Genomic DNA, 23,344 nt, shown 5'->3' on the forward strand with positions numbered 1-23,344 from the left:
AGTTGAGGTTCTTCCTCTGCTGATGTTGGACCTAAGCGGGGGAGTATCACGTTTGTTTAAGAAATGGAGTATCAACAGCAAACGATCTCTTGTGGTTAAAAAAAAAGAGTTCTGCTTTTCCATAATGGCAACATAAAATGATATTCTAAAGATATTTGCATAAAAACAATTGAGTATTTTATGATAAAATAAGTAATATTTTTGTCCTTTTTAAAATTTAAAATTAATGATATTGTCAATAATTCTTTTTTATCTTGAAAATCCTAGTTTTCATTTCAAGAACCGTTATTAATTGAAACAAAGTTTAACAAAGTCCAGAAAGAAAATATATCTCAGGATGGAATGTGGAATGCAGTAAGAGTACGGATATATATGTATTTCGGTAGACAAAAAGGAATGGACTTCACACTAAAAAGAAAGGAATAACAACAGTTTCCAGGGCAGCTCTATAGAAGGTGAACGAATATTCCTATTAAAGAAATTAAAACAAAACACTTTAAAATTTGATAGAATTTAACAGTGAGTATGTATTTATAACGCAAATATTCAGTGACTAATATTATTGAGGTTATGGAGGTTATCTGAATATTATACCTTCACTATGAGTTTATCTTCACTATGGCCACTGAGCATTCAGGATCTATACCGAAATATTTAATGACTATTAACATCTAACTGAAAGTTAAATCCGCCCAGGTAAATTTTAAAATTAAACAAAAAGCTAGCTTTGAGCATAAGATACCTGATAGCATTCTAAATTAAAAAAAAAATTATTAAAAGCTTCTTTTTCCAAGTTAACCCATTAACCGCTGGTGTTGCGTTGACGTAACGGTCAAAATAAATGCGTATATAAATATAACTACCTAAGATATTTTATACCAGCAGATGATTTTGTGTAGGGAACATTATGAAGAATATTTCTGTAAAAAAATATTTGCCTTCAGCAATCATTTTGTTTATAATAATTAATCTCATACTTTAACCAAAATTTTCGACTGGGTATTTTTGCTGAAAATATTTAACGAAAGAATCGCCGTCTTTATGAGTGATCTATTTTTAGTCAAGGTCACCATTGATCAAAACATTACATCAGTCAGATGTTTATATTTGTGTTGGGAAGGAAGGGAAAACAGGTGTTGCATTGACGCAACGTCAGCAGGAAACGGGTAGTCAATCTCCTTTTTCACTCATTCCTTTCGATGTTCTGGTTCATGTTCTGGTTGTTTAAAAATGCCTATAACGAGGTATCTTACATTAGAAGAAGCCCTTCAAAGGTTTTTTTGATGAAGAAACAGATGATGATAATGTTAATAATGACCAGAATGAAACTGATATTGTTGTTGTTCCCCCAGAAATTGCAGAGGCTAGTGGCAAAGAAGAAAGGAATGGCAATGTTTTAAATAATGATAATGATATTTTACCAAATGATACTGCTGGGGAAGTTGAAATTCACGTAAGAAGTAAGTTTCAGCCTTCTAAAAGCAGTTATAGTCATACTAAAAAGTTTAAAAAGCAGAAGACAGAAATCTTGAAGTGGATAAAAAAGGAACTGTTAGTTATGACTCAGGAAAAACATGAAGAAAGATACAGAAGAAAAATTATAAAAGACAAAACACAAGGTAAAATTAGCCCACAGATTTTCGATTTTCTTTTTGGTTTAGACATTTACTCTCTTCTCGTTGAACAGACAAATATATACGCTCAGAAAAAAAGTGCCCAGAATTTATTGCATCTGAAGCCTATATGAGAAGATTTATTGGAATATTATTGCTTACAGGATATCTTTCTTTACCTCAAGAAAAAATGTATTGATCTTTTCATAAGGACATTTCTGTTCCTGTTGTACGAGAATTGATATAACGTTTGCAGTACAGGAATATGAAGCAGAATTTGCATTTGACAATAGTCAAATTGACAATACTGATAAATTATATGAGGTGAGACCGTATTTAAACTTACTAAATATCACCACTTTTTACTACTGGAAATATAAAGTCTCTTTCAGATTTCAGACGCGAGAATGCGTTATTCCTTTTGCAAACTCCTATTGAGAGTGTAGAATCAGCCAGAAATAGATCAGCAACAGGAAGACCTAGTAAATTCAGCATTCAAAAACATTGCATGGAGATAGCAGACATTTTATCGTAAAGTCCGTTGATAACAAAAGACTTTGTTGTAAAGAGTACTATAGCCAGACTGTTTATAGATGCAAAGTATGTAATGTAGCTTTACATCATGATTGTAATCAAGTTTTTCATGCTTGAATCTTTCAAATGAAATAATCTGTATTTGTAAAAGAAATACAATATATATTTTAACATTAAATTAATTACAAGTAAAGTGATTTGTAGATTTATAAAACGTTATACAGCTAAAAAGTAATCCTGCGCTCCACTCAAAAGAAACATCACACGAGTACAATCTTACTCACTAAACATTCGTAGTCTTATTCCGATGACGTTGCGCGAACGAAACACTCGCTTTTTCCCCAGGTTAGAGCATTTTTTTTAATTTTTAATGTAAATTTATGTTATAAATGCTTAATTTAATATTTGTTATTATTTTCATGAGAAAAGAAACATTCCTTGTAGTTTTGGCGGTTAATGGGTTAAGCAGTTTTGCTTAGCTGTAGACCATTAACATATATTTTTTACAGAAGTGTTTAAGTGAGTGTTGTTCAATCTTTTACCTTAAGAAACTTGTTCATATTGCGAATTTCATTTTCTTAAGGGCTTACAATGCTGTTATAAATTTCACATATCTAATACATGTAAAGAAGGATCAGAATTCTTTACAGCGACGAGTGCCTGAAAAATTCATTATTCCTTTGCCGGAAATCGACTTAGTGTCTATAATGAAGTTTACTGTCATACTGATCTCTAGTCCATAAACATGACAGAAACTTCATTTAGTTTTCTCGTATACAGTTAATTTTCTCACTGTTCTCTTTTATGCTTATATTATAACATTTAAAGTATTAACAACCGAACAGTTTAATTAAGGGTAAGTTTTAGAGCTCTTGCTCTAGAAAACTAAGGATAGTCAATATTCTCTCTACCGGCCACTAGTTGGCGATTTCAACATTCAATGTTTTTGTTCGATGATGAAGTTCAAGGAAGATGAAAACACATTCACAATTACACACACACGCCCATATGCATACGAGATTTCAGTTCTCTAGTTGATCTCCCCTCCCGGCCAGACTTTTTTTCCATATATTTATAAGGCTTTATCATTTCTCCTAGGTGTTATTTTGTGACTATGATAAACGTTCTGGGTTTTGTGACTACAGTACGGGACACGGTTTGTGTAAACAAGATCAAATCCAGCATCAAACATGACAGAATGTTTTTAAATTATGTCAGGATTATAATAAGGATTTTTTAAAGTTACTTATAGAAGTTCGATAGCTATCAAAGAGTACATGCTTGTCTCGTTCTATAATATTATATGATACTATTATACACTTTTTAAAGGTATTACTATCAGCCTTTGTCGAAAATTAAAAACAGTATAAAATTATGCCTTTGATTTGACTGATATTTTAAAGAGATGCAACGAAATAAATCACTTTGCAGCTTCAAGGAGCCGATAAAGCTATAGGATTCTCCACTTTGTAATTCTAAGTTATCATTGAAAGTGAAGAATCTTAAAAAGCGAACAACCGCTTGAGTTCGTGAGATAGAAAACAACAAGTAAGAAGGTTGAAACAACCCTTTATTATTACAATTAAAGCTTAATAAAACTCCGTCTTGGAGTTGTACAATAAAGCCGACACTTGGGCTTGAATTTAAGAGATTAAGAATTAAACTAAACTTATCTAAAAAGATATAGCCGAAGTTATCAAGATTCTAGCAGAGTCGGCCTTTTAACGTTAATTGATTGCAAAGCTATCAAGGGGCTAAAGTACGGCCGAGCGTAATAACAGCTTACGAGAAAGTAGCCTAAAATGGCGGACGCGTGCAGCCAGAATATCTGGTATCTCTCTCACTAAGACTTCAGAACTTCGCGGTTGAATACCGTTCTTCCTCATTAGCATTCAGACTTGATTCGAAAACTGCGTTCTGGGCGGAAGTGGTAAGTTGAAATTAAGAATCGATAGGAAAGGAAGTTTAACTCAAAATTTAACTGTTAATAAAATTAACATAATCCTTACATAACTCTCTATCAGACTTTAAATAGTCGTAAGCGAAAGGTCTTTAAACGACCTTGATTAAGACTTTAAAGTCTAAAACCTTTCTAACGTTAAACTACATACTTCTAACTCTTTCATTAAACTAGATTCACTTAAACTTCTGTTCTTAGGGCCAACTTTACAGCAATTCTAAAGCTAAACGAAAGCTAGAAAATTTTATAAATTTTTCCTCTGTTTCTCGAGAAATATCAACTTCTTTTAATCCAAAAGATATTCTGCTGCTTTTAGCCTTGGTCCTTCCATATCTGGAAGGAAACAATATTAGTTTTGTACTTCACAAAGATTTCCGTCTTCCTTACAATTACTCCTTTATTGCCTCATTCGGCCCTCATACACTTTCATTCATACTTAAACTTCTGTTCCCCCCGTGCTCTTCAGAAATTTGTTCTGAAATATACTTAGGGTACTTACAGTTAGTCAAAAAAGTCTGCGTACATCAAGAAAAGTAATATCAAATCCAAATTTTAAGGTGCGAAAAGGGTAGTTTCTTAAAGTTTTATTTTTTAAATATTTAGTTTCAATAAGGGACTTTGAAATTATTTAACTGTAATATTTTCATATCTAATAATTTACGCACACTAATTTTTAAAAGATAAGTGGCCAGAAATCAAAGCCAATAAATTTTGCGTACAACGCGAAGGAGGCAGGAGATTTCTTATCTAACTTTTAAACTTCAAACTTGAGAATGCAGAGAAGGTTACACTTTCAAGGTCATTGACTTCCGAAGCAAATTTCACGTTGATTGGAAGTTGTTATTTCTATTTTCTTTGACGAAAATGACAACCAATAAAGAGATTCCTTTAGTTACGAGACAACTAATTATCAAATTGAGAGAAGAAGGTAAAACTCTTCGCTATATTGGTAAAACCATTTAAAAACCATTTTCTAGTGTGCAAAAAGTTATTCAAAACTATCTTGACACTGGTAGTCTTGCTGTAAAACCAAGATTTGGGAGACCGAAGAAGCTAACGCAAAGAGAAGAAAGAAAAATTTTTTTACGAATTAAACAAAATCCTAAACTTTCTGCTGCAAGCATTGCAAAAGACATTTTTTTAACTAGCAACAAGGAAATTTCTCCTGGAACTGTACGAAAAGTGCTGCTAAAGGCCGATAATCATGGACGCAAACCTAGGTCTAAGCCATACATTTCCGAGACAAGTAGAAAGAAAAGAATTGCTTTTGCCAAAACATATTTAAACTCTTCGCAGGACTTCTGGAACAATCTAATTTGGTCAGATGAAAGTAAATTTATAATATTTAAAGTTAATGGCCACCCTATTGTATGGATAAAACCAGGAACAGAACTGAATCTGAGAAATTTAAATCCAACTGTCAAACATGGAGCTCACGGTGTGATGGTATGAGGGTGTATGTCGTCGAAAGGATTTTCCCATTATTGATAAAGTCATGGATAAGTATGTTTATCTGGATATTCTGAAGAAAAATCTACGAGACAGTGCCCGAAATTTAAACCTTTCTAATACCTTTATTTTCCAACAAAACAACGACCCGAAACATACAGTTAAAATTGTGAAGGAATATCTCCTCTATCACACTCCAAGACAGTTGCGTACTCCTCCACAGTCACCAGACCTCAGTCCAATCGAACATTTGTGGGCAAAATTGAAGAAATGAATTCGAAAACACAATATTACGTCGCGAAATGAGCTAATTAGTAGGTAATTATTAGGTCTGCAAGCTGTTTTGAAGAATAAAGGATATCCTACAAAGTATTGAAGTAATGTAAAAAACTTATATTTTGCTTTTTTTTGAAAGCGTATGCAGACTTATTGGAGGGAATTTCTGACTTTTTTTGACAAAATATATTTTTGAAAAGATGTAAAAAGGAATTACACTGATATTATTTACTTTTTATTTAAGCTTACAGTTTTAGCTAATAGAAGAAAAAAAATTCAATGATTAAAATACATTTTTCTATGCTTTAAGTGTTTTTTTAATTTAAAATTTAGTCTGTAAGCAGACTTTTGTGACTAACTGTATATTGTGCTACCTCGCACAAAACTACAGCTACACAACATCTAACTTGTTAAATGTTATATACTAGACCTCACAAGACTCCCTACGCACCAACACTTTCCTAATGTACTAAGCGAAAGTTTAAATTTACTTTAAAAATGTTAACTGGAGAGCCTAACATTAAACACACATATATATTCTAAAACATTCAATTCTTTCAAAAATTCATTTACACAGAGGCCAAAATCTGTCTTTTGTACAAGTTTAACTTTACGATACTTTAACACAGAGATTAAACACTTCTACTTTAACAAACATTTAGATATTTACCCACCACTTTTAAATTTATTTTACATCACAAGTTATAGTTGCTTAATTACAATTTACCATCTTTACACGAAATCTCAACTTTAAGTTAACAGTTTCAATATTCAAAGAGTCTTTCCGACTAACCATATTCACAATTTAGTTCTTGCGAGTTTTTAACAAAAATATTTACTGCTAGTAGCTTATCGCCAAATTGCAAATATAAAAATCTAAGATTACAGCTATTTACAACCAAAAGTCTCCCTATTTGCGATTTAAATTTTCTAAAATCTTTAGCATCTTAGAACAAGATGATATAATTTGAATCTGTTTTCAAAGTGAAATAAGCAAAAAAAATTCTTCACTTATCTTTTCTCTTTCTGTATTCGTCCATTCTTATGAAACAGAATTGCTCAAAACGTCGAATATTTTAGGACCTACAGCCTTTTTCTGGAACTTTGATGCTCGGTGCCGTTCCCTTCACTCCTTTTCCTCTTCTGTCCCTTGTGTACGAATCTCGGATTTTTGCGATACAGCTTCGGGTTTTGTAACTCTTTGGTCTCCTCTTGAGCTCTGGTGGGGCCATTCGTTCTTCAGGATCTTTGAACTTGCGCTTGGACCTTCTAACTTCTTGGTCAGGCAGCGTTGTATCGGTTGATCTTTTATCTCTTTTCGTCCTCAATTCAATCGTCCTCCTCGGTCTTCCCTCGTAGTTGTTGCCGCTGGGAAACGTGGTTTGGGTCTTGTTGAGTCCGTCCGTCGTTGAAATTGCTGTTTTGCTGTTTCGCTGGAGCCTCCTCAGCAGGCCTCACTCTCTTGGCCGGCGCTATTGGTGTTTTTGTCTAATCCTCGGTTCTGGCTCGTTGGTCTGTCGGCTTTACCTTCCTCCGTTTTTGTGTGCCTGGATCTTTTCCGGATTGAATTCGCTTGGTCGGTGATTGATCCGGCTGTTTCCTTTTTTGTGTTGGGGGACTCCAGCTGGGCTTTTGAGCTGGCGAAATTCTTTCCTCCCTTCCAGGATCCTGTAATAAATCCTGTAAAATTTGAAAATCATTACGACTGTAGTAAGGCTTGATTTGTTTAATATTTGCAACCAGTTGTTGGCCATTTTTGGCCTTCCCGTATTCTCTCAACTGTGTACGGGCCTTCAAACCTGGGTTTGAACTTCGCAACCCTGTTTTCGGGTGCGGATGATAATGAGCGTTTCAACTTGAGTCGTTTCTGCCCCACTTTATATTCCATTTCCCTTCTATTTCTATCATAATACAACTTTTGTTTCTGCCTTGCTACATCAGAGTTCTTAATTGCTGCCTCGATAATTCTCTGTATGTCTTTTAACTCGAATTCTTTTTGCCTTTGCTGTACAAAGAACAGCTTATCCAAAGGCGTTAGAATTTTTCTTCCTAAAAATAACTCCGCGGGGGTCTTTTGTGTAGAACCGTGATTTGCTGTTCTCAAGGCAAAACCTAACTCATTGACACAGCTTTCCCAGCGGTCATGGTAATTCTTAACGTATCCTCTGATAATTTTTACATTATTCTTATTTACGCGTTCCGCAATATTCGATTGTGGTCTATATGGTACCATTTTTAGATGGCGTATGCCAAGTCCTGTGCACAAATTTTTAAATATACTGCTAGCAAATTGTCTTTTATTATCTGATATTACTTTTAGTGGGGCCTTTAAAAATTTAAAAATATACTTATTAAAGAACGAATCTGCGACTATTTTAGCTGAAGCTCGTTTAAGAGGGACTATTTCTACCCATTTTGAAAAATGGTCTAGAATTCTTAACAAATATCTATTTTTATTTATTTTTGTTCTAGGGTAGGGTCCGAGCAAATCTATGCTAACCATTTCATTTGGGAAAGTGGTTTTTATGTTTTTTAAATACCCGGCCAGGCTATAATTAACATCATTTATTAAATGGCACAAATGACAGGACTTAACATATGCCGTAACTACTCTTTGCAATTTCGGAAAATAAACCGCTTCGCGTACCCTCTGTAACATCCGAATTCCGAAATAACCAGCGAACGGCAGATCATGCAATTCTTCTAAAATATTTAAACGTAGACTCGCTGGGATCACTGTTCAGTATTCCTGATTATCATTTTTTACTTTCGTATAGAATAGCAGTTTGTCGATTATTTCGTAATGCTCCGCCCTATTGAAAATAGCTGTTAAATCTATATGTTCAAACTTTTCAGGGTCTTCAAGATATGCTTAAATATTTTTAAATTCCGGATCATTTCTTAATTCTTCAACGACTGATTCTCGGGACTCAGTAATTTTTGACGTGAGCATAGCACACTCAACTGTATTTCCCTCATCATCGATTTTTTATTCTTGAAAGGCCATAAGCAACTAAATTTTCTTTTCCCGGCATGTATTTTATAATTAAATTAAATTCTTGTAGTTTTTAATGTCCACCGTATTAGGCGAGGCGATAAATTTTTCACCAAATTCAAGCGACCGACTGCCGCACGGTTCGAGTATACTGTTATGGGAGAACTTCCGAAGTAGACGCGAAATTTCTGAGCCGTTTATAAAACAGCGAGCGTTTCTCGCTCTGTTGCTGTATAGTTCCTTTGGGTAGAATTCAGCGTTTTTGAAAAGAAGGCTATCGGTTGCCCATTCTGGGAAAGCACACATCCAATTGCATAATCGGATACATCTGCAGCAATCTCTAGATCTTGTTCGCCTTCTGGGAATTTAAGGACTGGGGCATTTATTAGGACGTTTTTTAGTTGTTCAAAAGCGGTGTTCGCCTCTGCTGTCCAAGAAAATCTAGTTTTCTTTCTTTTCAGCACTAGTAGAAGCTCCACAATTTTGGCTAAGTCTTTAATGAACATTCTGTAATAGGAACATAAGCCCGAAAACGAAGATAATTTCTTATCCTGTTTGGGGGAGGATAACTTTTAATCACTAATATTTTGGAATTATCGGTCTCTATGCCCTTATTCGAAATCTTGTACCCAAAATACCGCAACTCCTTGGCCGTGAACTTGCACTTTCTTGCATTTATTTTGAAACCCGCCTCGTTAAGCAAATTAAAAACTTCTTTCGAGTGTTTCACGTGGTCGTCTATTGTTTCGCTGTTTACTATTATATCATCGAGATAAATAATTGTACTTTTTCCCAAAACTGGCCTTAAAAGGATGTGCATTGCTTTTGAAAAGTAGTCCGTGCTCCGCTTAAACCAAACGGCATTCTTAAGAAGGCATAGATGCCTGACTTTGTAATGAATGCAGTCTTTTCAACATCTTCGGGTTTTACGGCGATATGAAAATAACCAGACGTTAAGTCTAAGGTTGTCATAAACTTAGTCGAATGAATTTTTCTGATGATTTCATCAATTATTGATAGGGGATACGTAGGATACTTCGTTATACTGGTAAGTTTGTGATAATCAACTGCAAACCTATACGCTTCCGGGTGCTCGAGCGGTAGCCCATTTTTCTTCCTGAAAAGGACCACCGCACTTGCATATGGACTAGTGCTTGGCACAATGATTTTATTTTCTAACATTGTTTTTATATGATGTTCCAGAATCTGTTCCTTGACATTATCATATCGATATGGTTTCGACCGGACTGGAGGGGCAGCCTTGCTTGTATCAATAGCATGATTCACTACTTGGCTGAAGCCAGGTTTATCCTTAAACAAAGAATTAAATTTTCTTACCAACTTTTCAAGCTTGAGGTTGTCTAAGCCCATTTCCAGCATCCTCTTCTTCCACGGGGCCCATATGCACCTGAAATGTAGAATTCCGGAAATTAAGATTCGCGCCAGCTACTAGTGAGAAATCGACCCCTAATATTACAGATGTGAGTAAATTTTTTACGACTAAAGATTTAACTTTTAACACCTCGTTTTTTATTTGTACATGCAGGGCGGTTTTCCCCAAACATATGCACTGTTTATCTTGGGCGGCAATTACTTTTTGTCATGTGGTTTTAAATAGTCTATAAGGAAGAAAATGTTTTTTTAAAGAAATCTTCTAAGAGAAATTAACACAGAGTCCCAGTGTCTAGGAGGGCCGTGGTTGGTATGTTATTTACAAGAATATGTATCTCCGGCATGGCTAGATTTTGCATAACCGACTGCATTTAAACGTATTTCTGAAGGGCTTTTCTTCCCACTCGGTGATTCTGATTCCCCGTCCCCTCTTTTCGCTGATTTTTGTATCCGCCACCCTTAGATTTATCCGCGCTTTTTTTATTGGAAATTCCTCCTTTTCCCGTCTGCCGATACGCATTCTACTGAACTTGCGGTTTCTTCTGAGGAGTAAACCTTGAATGTTTTCCAAACTGGTTCGCACGAGTTTTCTCCGAGTTCCTTCTGCTTTGGAATTTCACCGTGAGTTGAAATAGAACTTCTAATGTTTGCGGGTTACGGACTTCGAGGAAATCTTCAGCTGACGGTAGTAGACGCGGTAAAATCACCTAGATGAATTCATTATCGGGCCTCTTCCCGTATAATAAATTGAAAATTTGGATTTTTCTTAGATGAACTCCGTCAAATCCTCGAAACTGCTTTGGTATTTACTACAGAATTCCGACTCTAGCTTCGCAGGGTCTTTAACAACTGGAAATTCTTTTAGCAAAGCAGACTTGAAATTTTTCCAGCTGTATAATTCCGAACTTGGGTCCCCAACAAAAATTTCCAATTCCTATATTCCAGCTGAAAGCTTGACTTTTTATGTTTAATGGGGTGATGGTAACTTTCTGCAGCTAGTTTACTGGGTATAAAGTAAAATGCAGGTCCAGTTGCTCCAGGAAGGTCATCATTGAACCTTTGCGATCAAATTTTGCGGCTGGCTTCATAGCAGTACACATCGTTTCCACGATGAATCCAAATCCTTCCATTGGATTCGTGGACGTCTGAGGAACCTGAAAGGTCGGAGGAGTCAACGTGAACTTCCCGAACTCTAACGACATGGTCCGTTAAAAAATTTTCAGACGCCAATTGTAGGATTCACCACTGTGTAATTCTAAGTTACTGTTGAAAGTGAAGAATCTTAAGAACTGATAAGCGAATAATCGCTTGAGTTCATGAGATAGAAAACTACAAGTACGAAGGGTGAAATAACACTTTATTATTCCAATAATAGTAGTCCAATAGTTTAATAAAACTCCGTCTTGGAGTTGTACAATAAAGCCGACACTTGGGCTTGAATTTAAGAGATTAAGAATTAAACTAAACTTATCTTAACTAAAAATATATAGCCGAAGTTATCAAGATTCTAGCAGAGTCGGCCCCTTAACGTTAATTGATTGCGAAGCTATCAAGGGACTAAAGTACGGCCGAGGGTAATAACAGCTTACGAGAAAGTAGCCTAAAAAGGCGTACACGTGCAGCCAGAATATCTGGTATCTCTCTCACTAAGACTGCAGAACTTCGCGGTTAAATACCGCTCTTCCTCATTAGTATTCAGACGTGATTCTAAAACTACGTTCTGGCCGGAAGTGGATAGTTTAAATTAAGAATTGATAGGAAAGGAAGTTTTACTCAAAATTTAACTGTTAATAAAATTAACATAATCCTTACAAAACGTTTACCAGTTTCAAAAAAATATTGAGTCATTATTTATAGTTAAACTTGATCTTCTATACCATAATCTATTGAAGAGAGAATTTCATCCGTTTTCCAGTCATGTATAAAACAGGATGTAACTCCAGAGCAGACTAAAATGTTTAGTGTCACCTTACTGAAGTTAAATAGGTTATGGAAAAAGATTTTGAAGATATTTTAACTTGAAGTCTACGACTCGATGAAAAATCATTTCAAATAATGTTAAAGCTGATATTGTTTACCAAAAAGAATTATTAGAACTCAACCATGAAGAAGACAATAAATATACTTTTCATAGTGGCGGATACGAAAATCTTCCGTTCTGTAAAAAGTCTGCCTTACATGGTTACATGGTCTGTGGGGTCGCCATCAGGAAACGATTGCTATTAGGTATATGCATTTCTCCTTTCCCTACAAACAAACTCATGGGCATAAGTGACGTCATCGCCAATATGGCGTCATCTTACAATACTGCATTACGTCACTTCCTGTTACACAGAAATATTCTGAGCTCGGATAATACTTTAATATTGTCAGCAAAGATCCTTAGCATCAAAATTCACCACAAAGGAGATATCAGTTGCACACAGATATTGATTACTAGTGAAATGGCTGTTTTATTGATTTTGCTTCAAATATTCCAATTTTTGATACAAATATTTTGCAGACTTTTCTAGACTGGTTCGAAATTTATAAGTATGTAGTACTGTGTAATGATCATGCAAGTAAAAGTTTTCATTCAAACACAAGAGGAGACAGTCTTTCATTTTGGCTGATTACAAAACTCCAGTAGTTATTCATCTTTTTTTCAATCAGTTACCTATAAAATTACTTAACTTCCATAAGTTTAATTTTTATATCGTATTTCTTACTAATAAAATTCACATTTCTTTATTAATTACGCATTATCTAACTAAGAAAATTCCCAATTAGCTATTTCAAAACCACATTTTCAAAACCTACCTTTTTCAAAACATTTTCCACATTTGAAACCACATTTTCAAAACCTTATGAACTTTTGAGCAGTTCATACCTAGACATGGGTTATTCTTCTTCTACAGTATTCCACATCGAAAGGTATGAGATTATATTTGAGGAAAGGAAACTCATAAATCCTTTACTGTCCATTACTGCTGATCAAAACATCACATATTCCGTTTATTTGTAGCCAAATTATTAAAACAAAAATTCTTCCGTGGGCGAATTAGGTTTCATGCAATCACTCAATAAGTATTGTTCAGATGTTTCACTCACTCATTTTTCCGGTTCTGGTCAAGGATTCCAGATCTCCATTTTGTTCCTCATTTGGTAACAGATAGCGCTGTTGGCTTAGTTTTTAATCACTTTGAACATTCTCTAAATTTTTCTGTTCTGTTGTCAGGCAGGCAAATACTTTATTTTTTATTATTATTTTCATTCCCATTAATGATAAAAAAGATACTATTTCAGTTTCGAAGTTTACTGATGTTACTTCAATTCTTATAGCTGATATTAATCGCGTTAGCATTTTAGTAAAAGTCTTGATTATACTGTTACGAATTTTGTACACATATATAAATAATTTGAGTAAAATTAAATATGGAATTTTTTTTTTTTTTTTTTTTTTTTTTTTTTTTGTTTTGTATAATGTAACATGAAAATCCAGAGAAGCGAGAGTTTCCTGGAAAAGTGAGTCTACAGGGGCAAGTCTATTTAACATTGGGTAAATGGGTATCTCGCCTGTATAACTGTAATGGGTATTGTAACTGAATAACTGTATTTGGTGCTATATGTAGTTGCATCCATATCTGGCCCTCGTATGCCTTCCAGTAATTTCTAGAAGTAGAAGATTCTAGAATCTCTCAGCGGCAGGGAAAAAATTATGTAAGACCGGAAAGAACATCATGTTACTTCAGCGTTAATTCGGATTATTGAAATATCTCGAGCAACCTTCGCTTTTTAGACGCGCTTTGCATTACATTTTGTTTAATGTTTCTAGTAGTTTGAAGCGTCATTACTTATTGTGCTCTGTGATACTGTGAAGAGCTGTATGAATATTTTTATGGAAATTTTCAGAACTGTGCAGTGTTTCTTTTGGTATAATAAATTTTATTTAAGCAATTATCAGTTCTGTGCATTCAAGTCATTACAAATCCGTGCGCATGCAACAATACTCTAACATAAAGTAAACGAACATAAGTATGTTACATTTATAAGGACCGTTGATGATATATAGTCATGAAAACTTAATTTACTTGTTACTTTCAGTTATTTTTCTGCTGAAATTTTATATGCAGTCGATTGTTGGATTATAGAGGTTTATAATATCCGTTTTTACGGAAATGTTCTATCCAAAACTTTCAGAATAATCTTCTAAAATTACATAGTTTAGACAAAAAGAACTTCAGAATTTTTGGAATACTTTTATGAATTTTGATAAAGTAAATCAAAATCGCTAAAGAAAAATCTAAAACCAGTAAGGCTGTAGAAGTAAAGCCAGAGCTTAACAGTACTCAGACAATATGATATCCGTCCTAGGTCGAGAAATGTAGAATTAAATGTCACCCGAGCGAGAAATTTTATTGGGAAAAAAAAGAAAATAAGAAGAAAAATAATAAAATAGATATATAAAAGAGCACAAACTACATGCGTAAAATTTGCAGTGTTTCACAACAACCGTATTATAAATTGAAGATAATTATTATTAATTTCAATTGCCTACTCGTGCAATACCGGCTCACACCATTACGCATATTTTAAGGAGAACATTACCATACTTGTTATAGATACGTAACACTAAGGTATATGTAAAAGCTTATTAGAAATGAATATAAAAGAGTACTTAACAAATTTGAACGTGCATATGAGCTATGATACAATCAGTACACGTGAATTAAGAAAAAAATTTAGACAAAATACGTAATTATAAATCTACAAAATAAAATGCTTATTAACATACGAAATATGCATACATAAATAAACAAAGTATGCAAATTACATAAAGCAGATAATATTACATAAAAATACGTAATAAAACTTAATAAAAATAATAACACAAGTTACATAAAGTAATCTTTTGGGTGTCTGTGACGGTCTGTAGTAGATTACACGGTCAATAAACAGCGTTTACAATTTAATAACATTAAACTTTTTGTCATTAATTGTCACATTGTATATACTACAAATGCTAATAGGCAAGTACAGTTTTAATGAAATTTTTCCATGATTTATTATTATTTAAAAAAAATCTTGTCTTGAATCTTATACTGCATACCTTTTCTCAAAAGCTTCCAATAAGTTCTACTTTTATACATACAGGATGGACATGAATAACTGCAAATACGGAGTAGCGTGGATAACCTGTGATTGTACATGTTAACCGTAAGTAAATTAAATAGTGTACATTAAAATGTACATTAACTAATATGGATAATCTGGAATACACGTATAATTCATCCGATTGAGATAGTCTAGTTTTTTGTTTAAAAACTTGTTTTTTTAGTCCAAAGGGATTTGAATCCCGAAGGACTATTAGTTTCGTTTTGGCATTTTGCGTCGGACTCATAAATGTCGGTTCACTTTTCAAACTGTTGCGACAAAATTTTAGAGTCCTGCATTATATTTGAAGAAATTAAATAATGAAAAATCTGCATAAATGTATGTATATTTCTCGTATTGTGATAAAACAACGGTACATAGAGTCATCGAATTTTGAATAACGTAATCCTCCAACGAATATGAGCATGTGGAAGACCAAATTTGAAATTTGAAATTTGTTTTATGATCGATTTCCTATTTTTTAAAACGTTGACGAATTTTTGATTAACAAACTCAAGGATTTCAAAGCGAGCAATGGCAACGTTGTGCAGAAAAAACATTTTTATCTCCAGCGCGTGAGTCTGTGTATCCGAAATTCTAAAGATATGCTCGTTTTAAAACTATTTTGCGATATTGCTGTTGCACTGGATCTTATGGTTTAAGTGCGAGGAACATGATATTTAATAAAGAAAGCTAACACACAAAATGTTAAAAAACGCCCTTTTGGACGTAATTTAAAATCTGAAACATTTCAGATTTTTTTTTTTTTTTTTTGCTTGAGTAGTCATGCTCCAAGAAGTAAAGGAAATATAAATCGTACTTTTATTCTACAGAAGCTTCAAGTACTATTTCTTTCTTTAAATAGCAGATAGTAATGTAAATTTGAACTGACAGAAATTTTATGTCTAAAGACCGTTAGACATTTCAGACCAAGAAACTAAATAATCTTTCCACTACCTTGGATTCGAAATCACGGTTCAATTCACCACCATAAATTTCACTTTTTTTTTTAGCTGAACATGTTAACTATGTATACCACAAGAGCACTCTCGGAAAAAAAGGATAATTCCTTACAGGTTTCCCTACTTAAACGACAGCTGGAGAAAGGAAGGCCACACAGTTCACCAAATGCAGATGATGAGAGTTTATTGTGTGCCACGCTTTAATTTTGGCATTAGTGTAGAGACTTCCGGACATTTCCAACCAAGGAACAGGAAAAATCAATACTGTCTTCTCTGAGATTCGAACTAAGGATCATCGGACTGCTGAACGGGAATGCTAAGCAATAACCTGCGTTATTGGTAGTATATGGTATGCTTGATTTTCTAACCTTATTTTACTGGTTTTGAAACAATTTTTGAGGAAAATCTTAGCTTTTGAACATAAAACTGAAGTATTTCAGAAGCTCCATAATTAAACCTTTCTAGGAGAATATATAAGATAAAATAATATAAGAGCATCTCCATCCACCCCATTGAAGTTAATACCATAAAAGAAATAAAATCAGATTGAAAAGTAAACAAGTTGAAATTAATAAAAAATAGCTAAATTAAAACCTTGTAGGGATTTATACTATTTATACTTTATTTTAACTGTTATATACTTATTTTAACTGGATTTATACTATTTAAGTTTTATTTGAAACTTTCCTATAAGCCTTCATTCCCCTAATTGTCAGTGCCATAACAGTTAAATGTTGTAGCGCGCGTGAACGAATGCAAATTTTCTATGTTGTAGGAAGTAGTTAAAAGCCAAGTTTCGGTAGGAGGAAAAGAGAGTTAGGCTCTAGCTGCCGTCTCTGCCTTAGGTGCGTTTGTTTTTTGCTGGTTCAGGTGGCTTAATTGCATTGTTTCGCTGCCACTAGCTTAGAAGGGGTCTCGCTGAGCCCTGTATGCTAGTTTATCACTTGTTAAACATTTCAACTTTTAATTTCAATTATCTGACTTTCAGTTACCGCCCAAGCAGAGGCGAAGTTTGCTAGCGTCGAGTTGATGTATTGTAAATTTTAAAGAGTTAATTTCGGTTCTACTACTACTACACAGAAGAAGGGTTCGAACCCTTCTTCTGTGTAGTTTCCTGTTACTCCAGTATACAGACAGAAGTTAATCCACCTGGACTCTACAACCTAATAAATAAATCTCATATAAATAATATAAAAGAAACCCCATTTAAAAAAAAAAAAGGTCTCCCTTTGTCAATTAAATAAATAGTGTCTTGTGTTTAATCTGATTATGTTTACGATGGCTTCTTGATGGATTCAGCTCCAGACTCTTAAAGAGGATTTAATATCTTAATATGTTTTTCCAGGTAGAAAACCGCCCACTCTTTTCTGTTTCCAGAACTACGTAACATAGCCCAAGCTGAAACATACTCTCAGCAATGCTTTCATCATAACCACCCACTCAGGTTTACTCATTTATTAGTGAAACATAAAACCAGATACTTCACTTCTCTTCTCTAAATTTTTTTATTTATTTTTTCTTCTTCTGCTTACGTCCAGCCTAGGGACAATCATAACAAAGAAAAAGAAGTTACTCCGACTTCTTTGGCTGTTCTCGCCCTCCTATGAACGGGCTTCGGTGGGTCTGGTGCTGCGCGCGACCGCCCACGCCCCCTTCTATAAAAGCGCCCTCCTTCCCTGTCGCCGTCCTCAATCAAACGATCCCGGCCGCCTGTTGCATCTCCCTCTTTCCCTGAGCATTGTCAAGTTCTATCGCAGACGACTCCGGAGAGAACAAGTTTTGCTCGTCGAACCCCGAAAAAGATGTTGAAAGTTTACATTGTCGCCTTTGTACTCGTGGCTTGGGTTTGCGGAGAGGCAGCCGCTGCGTACTTCAAGGCTTGGGAAGATGGAGAGGTACATGAGGTAAAAACCTTTAAAAATATTAAAGACTAGTTGCAAAAGTATTATAAAATTTGAGCACTGTGTAAGGTATCACACGTATTATGCGAAAGTTTTATCTTGTCATTTCACACGCAATTTTCTTTAAATCGGTTTAACGTCATATATCACACTTTGGGAAAACATTTGTTAGTACAAAGGCATATAAAGGCTTGAACGTTTTCATCTTCTAATTGTTTTAACTAAGCGGATGGATTAACCAGCCTTCGGTGTGATATGTCTAACTCGTTCAAATATAATAAATAATTTCATTTTCGAGATGTAGCGGTGAAACGAGGCTCTTTAGACACAAAAAAGTTTTAATTTTAAGAATGTCTGTTTGTTGCTAAAGTTCAGATTTTTGGAAGTAAAGAAAGTAACATTCAGAAAAATTTAAAGTAAAGTCTTAACACCATTTGTAAAGATCATAAAAAAATCTAAATTTTTAATGTAGAGATGGAACATACATCATTTGAGAGAGTTTTTTGTAGTTTACGTTGATATAAAACTGATATTGTGCAATATCAAAATACTGTCTGTATATGCAGAAAAATATAAAAATTTCTTCCATTGTATACAATACAGTAAAATAACTAAGTAAAAAGTACTCAAAATTAAAAAGTCCGGCTTAGAGTTCCACATGTTCTGGTGCAGGACTCCGTGAGTTCAAAACAGTGTGGCTCTGAGCATCGCGGTCTTTGTACAATGCCATTCACATACGCTTCACATTTTATAATAATAGAAAAAAGTGCTTATTGTTACATAAATATATAAAATAAATCAAAGTATATGTCATATAATTATTTTGTGCGTAATAATATTTTTTATTTCGGAATCAAATTATGATTTCGGCAGATTAGAAAACTGTTACTTTAACATATGTTTTATCAGAATACGTGACAAAATTAATTTAAGAAATTTTCAACGAACGGTAATATTTAAATCAGTGAAAAGAGCATGTATCAAACAACTGTTTTCTTTATGAATATTTAATATATTCAAAGTAATTGTAATAAATTATTTTTTAATTGCTGATTAATTGTTGCTTTTTATTGGTGCTCTTTAGTATAGATCGGTATCTCTTTGGTATAGTTTTGGGAAGAAATTGTATTACTTAGATTGGGAAGAAATACAGTTCGCTTTGCAAATTGTATTAATATAAATTTTCTTTACAAATGAGAAATGTATGATAATTTTGTAAAATAAGTAAATATATTCAGGAAAGACGTCATTTGAAAATGTACCTTCTTTAAAAATTAAAACAAAGCATTTGCTTTTAGTTTCATGAATATTACATGAATATTATATTTTAATTCCATGAATATCTTTTGTTTATTTATTCCATACTTTTCCCTAAGTAGTTCGTGTTGCCATACATTTAGTTTCTATATTTAATTGAGCATACAGCTTCTACTTTGTTATTGGACCGAATTTGACTTTTATTTTCCGATTCGCAAGTCTTTCAGCGGAATTTATTGAGAATTGTTGAAGTGAACTGCACAGTATTTTTTATATTAATGGATAAATTAGAATTTTTTAATCAGCTTGTAAAACTATTATTATTTTTCACGTCTGAAACTTTTATACACCTGTTATTTGCTGTTCTTTAGACACATTACATTGAAATGAAACAGACAACGAACACAACATTTTCTCTTTACTATATTAATATTTAATTTATTATGAGTTAATGAATGTTGTGGGCATTCTTATTTAAAATCCTCACATTGCTTCACTAACAATGTAACATTTACGATAACGTAAAAACTGTTGCAACTGTTGCTGGCAGAAAAGTTATTAAATTATTTCGAAAAGTATGTTCATTTTATTTAAAATATTAAGCATACGCATATAAAGCAACTGATGCTTTAAAGGTATAAAATTTAATTTTAGTTATCAGTTATAAATAAATTTCCGTGTACAAAGAACTGTACTATATTTGATTAAAAAATAAACAAAGTTAACTCTTTTTAACGCCTTACAGATTTGAAAGCAAAACATTTCTTTAGCCTAATAGGACAATATCCTCAACTGCTATTTTTCTTGTAGAGACATTAGGGTACTTTGAAGCAGAAGACATGAAAAATGAACAGTGCCCTCGCCGGGACTCGAACCTGGACCTCTCAAATACGCTCCGAGTTTGCTACCGTTACTCCACGAAGGCATTCTGAAAGAAGTAAATACAGGGGAAAAAGGAAAATAAGGATAAAAAGAAAAAGTAGAAAAGAATAAAAAGAGAAGGATAAAGAACTTTGTAGTAGAAAATTTTTTATGAAGAAAGAATCTAAAATGGCTCGTATATTCACCTTATTATTTATTTATTTCCCCGAATATTCGGAAACATCTCATTACGTATTCTGAGGAAGTAGTTAAGCCCATCCATCAAGTCGCCAGTTCATTACGGAGAGCATCGTCAAGGCTCCCCACAGGGTATTACTGATACTTTACCGGCAAGAGTGGGGATACAAAATTATAAGCATCCACATTTTCTCCGGAATTCGAATCCCGACTTAGTGATATGGCAGCTAGATTTGCTGGTGACCATACTGAATAGGGGGATAATGTATGGAGAGGCACCCGTGCAACTTGCCTATCCGACATTGCGTCCAGTTTTCAGCGTTCAGCATTCTCCGTTCGGCCGCTAGTTCATCGCAAGCAGATTGATAAGAACGAGGAAAATATAGATATAATTTTGAATAGATAACTATATTAAACGTTTTTGTTTCTCTCATGTTTTCTGAGCCACACCGCCCATAGATATTAACCTCCATGTTACCAACTATAAATTTAAAGCAGAGACAAATAGAAGCATAGTACGAGTTATTGTGGTTTTCAGTTTCAAAATAAGAAATAAATCATTAAAAAATGTGTTCTCCTGTTTCCCTTTTTTTTTTTGTTTTTTTTTTTGCCACCCATAAAAATAAAAATCATAATAAAATCCAGAGAATAAAAAATGGTACTCATATTACATATACAGTGGTCTGTAAAGCAACAAGGCTATATCTCTTACTTATATGTACTTCGTTGGTAAGGTAGCATTTTGAATATCCTATATAAATATTTCCTTTGCTTTCAGAATACTGCTAACTTTTATGACGCAAGATGACAAGTTTTCAACCTTTCTTGATCTCTAACATTTCTTTCTCTAAAAGATTACTTTTACAAGCTTTCGACTTAAAATGAAAAGTGTTTTGCGACTTAAAATGAAAAGTTAGATGTGACGAAATGATTATAAAAAATTTTAATTTTTATATGTTATCATAATACTTATTGTATTTATCAATTATTTTTCGATTAATTTTATTCTATATCTTCTAGTTCTTTCGTCAAAATGCATATTAATTCGAATTTAAATAACGAGCAGCTTTGTTGTACCGTGGCAACGATCCAGTGTTAGCAGTCCACCTAGCCGACCAGGAAATTTTTTAGGTTTTTTTTTTCTTCCTGTTAGAGCGCAGTGAGAGTTTTGGTGTAATTGGATAGAAGATCAAACTAGCAACTGGAAGATCCGTGATTTGAATCCCATTGCCAATACAGCTGATGTTTTAATTTTACTGCTTCGAAATATCTAATGGTCTCTAAGATGTTATTTTTTTAATAATGTGCAATGTTAAAGAATAATGTTTTGGAAGACTTAAGTTACAAACGTAGTAACAGGTATTGAACTTTTTTTCCAATTGAGTTTTACCTTCTGTCAATCTTGCATTTGCTTTTCTGGAGGATCTGAATCTCAGTTGCAGTTGTTGGCTTCTTTTATAACAATTTGCTGACGCCTCTATTCAAGCCTCTATTCAGGTCTTTGGAATGCGAGTCCAACAGATTGCTGACGTCATCTCCATAAAATTAATAATTCTAGCAATACTGACCACTTCTTCTATCGTATGAATGACTTGATGAGTTTCTTCGCTTTTGTTCGCTTTTGTGGGGTCGCTTTTGTTCTCATTAGTACAGGAAAAGATAATATTTTTGCAGATGCTATTCAAAATTTGAATAGTGAAAAATTTGTTTGAAAAATTTGAAACTTTCTTTTGAAAAATTTTATTTCAAGCTTCTCCAACGATCCTTAGGTGATGCAAAACACTGAACGGAGCTGGGAATAGGAAGAAGGGAAAATAAAGAATCTCATAACTTTTGATTCGCGTTAGTCAAGATATTATAGTGTTGAGGCGCTCCCTGTCATATTGTTAGTTTTTCTGGAAAGAAAGTTATAGTTACTGCAGCATTGAAAAGCACATAAAGGTAATCTTCCTAGGATAAGGGATGCCTTCGTGAAGGTGTTTCTAAGAAAAACTGACTCGTATTCACTAACATATAAGCACTAATACACATGTTGAAAACCACAAAACTATCCATGCAGCCAGCTCGTAAGCGGCTCTTAATCACTCGGCCACCGGTGGGGATTTACAGAAAAGAATTCAGCTTCCCGTGTTTAGCATTTGTGTATATTAACTCCTAAAATAATCTCTACCCTCCTCTTTACACTTACTTCGATTTACGAGGATTCTGGAAAAAAATTGTAAAAAGCTTAAAGTCTTACTCATATGTTTACGTCAAAGGAAGACTTCCAACTGGTGTTTGCGTAATTGATTAGGACACATTCCCGAAACTTTAGACATTCCCGATTTATCACTGATGAGGATTTTTACGTTCGTCTAGTTAAGAATACAATTAGCTTATATCTTTTGCTAGTATCCTCAACCATTACGCTTTCTCACAAGCTATACATATTGTTCGCACTAGAAATATTTAATAGCAGAATTTAGATAACTGTATAGCTAATAACCTTCTTTTTACAAACACATCTCATTTAGAAAAGAGTTCAGTCTCATATATATATTTTAAAATGAGACAATATCACCGTGCATTAACGTTGCTGAACGAAAGGAGAAATATTATGCTGCTATTTTCCAAACTATATTTTATCCTTTCCTTTCCGCTTTTATAAACAAAGGTTTCCAACGAATTTACAAGCATTTAGACTAGAAAATATAATTATCAGAAATTAAATTACTGTTGTTTTTTCCTTAACTCAATCATTTCTTTCGAAAAGCTTTTATGAAGCCTTTGTCTCGATTGAAACTCTTAAAAAGGTTTAAGGAAAACCTGATATA

General features: G+C 33.7%; 1 protein-coding gene across 1 annotated transcript in view; it reads left to right on the forward strand.

The window, feature by feature from the left end:
- Positions 1 to 17,990: 17,990 nt before the first annotated feature.
- Positions 17,991 to 23,344, forward strand: part of LOC146998075 (uncharacterized) — a 152,571-nt gene continuing 147,217 nt past the window's right edge. The window contains exon 1 of the mRNA XM_085813250.1: positions 17,991 to 18,218. Within this exon, the coding sequence (XP_085669376.1) occupies positions 18,117 to 18,218 (102 nt within the window). The 5' untranslated portion in view covers positions 17,991 to 18,116. The remainder of the gene's footprint in view (positions 18,219 to 23,344) is intronic.

This window comes from Stegodyphus dumicola, chromosome 3 (assembly GCF_044657685.1).
Source record: "Stegodyphus dumicola isolate Sdum_Otavi_A_Nest chromosome 3, ASM4465768v1".
Classification (NCBI taxonomy): domain Eukaryota; kingdom Metazoa; phylum Arthropoda; class Arachnida; order Araneae; family Eresidae; genus Stegodyphus; species Stegodyphus dumicola.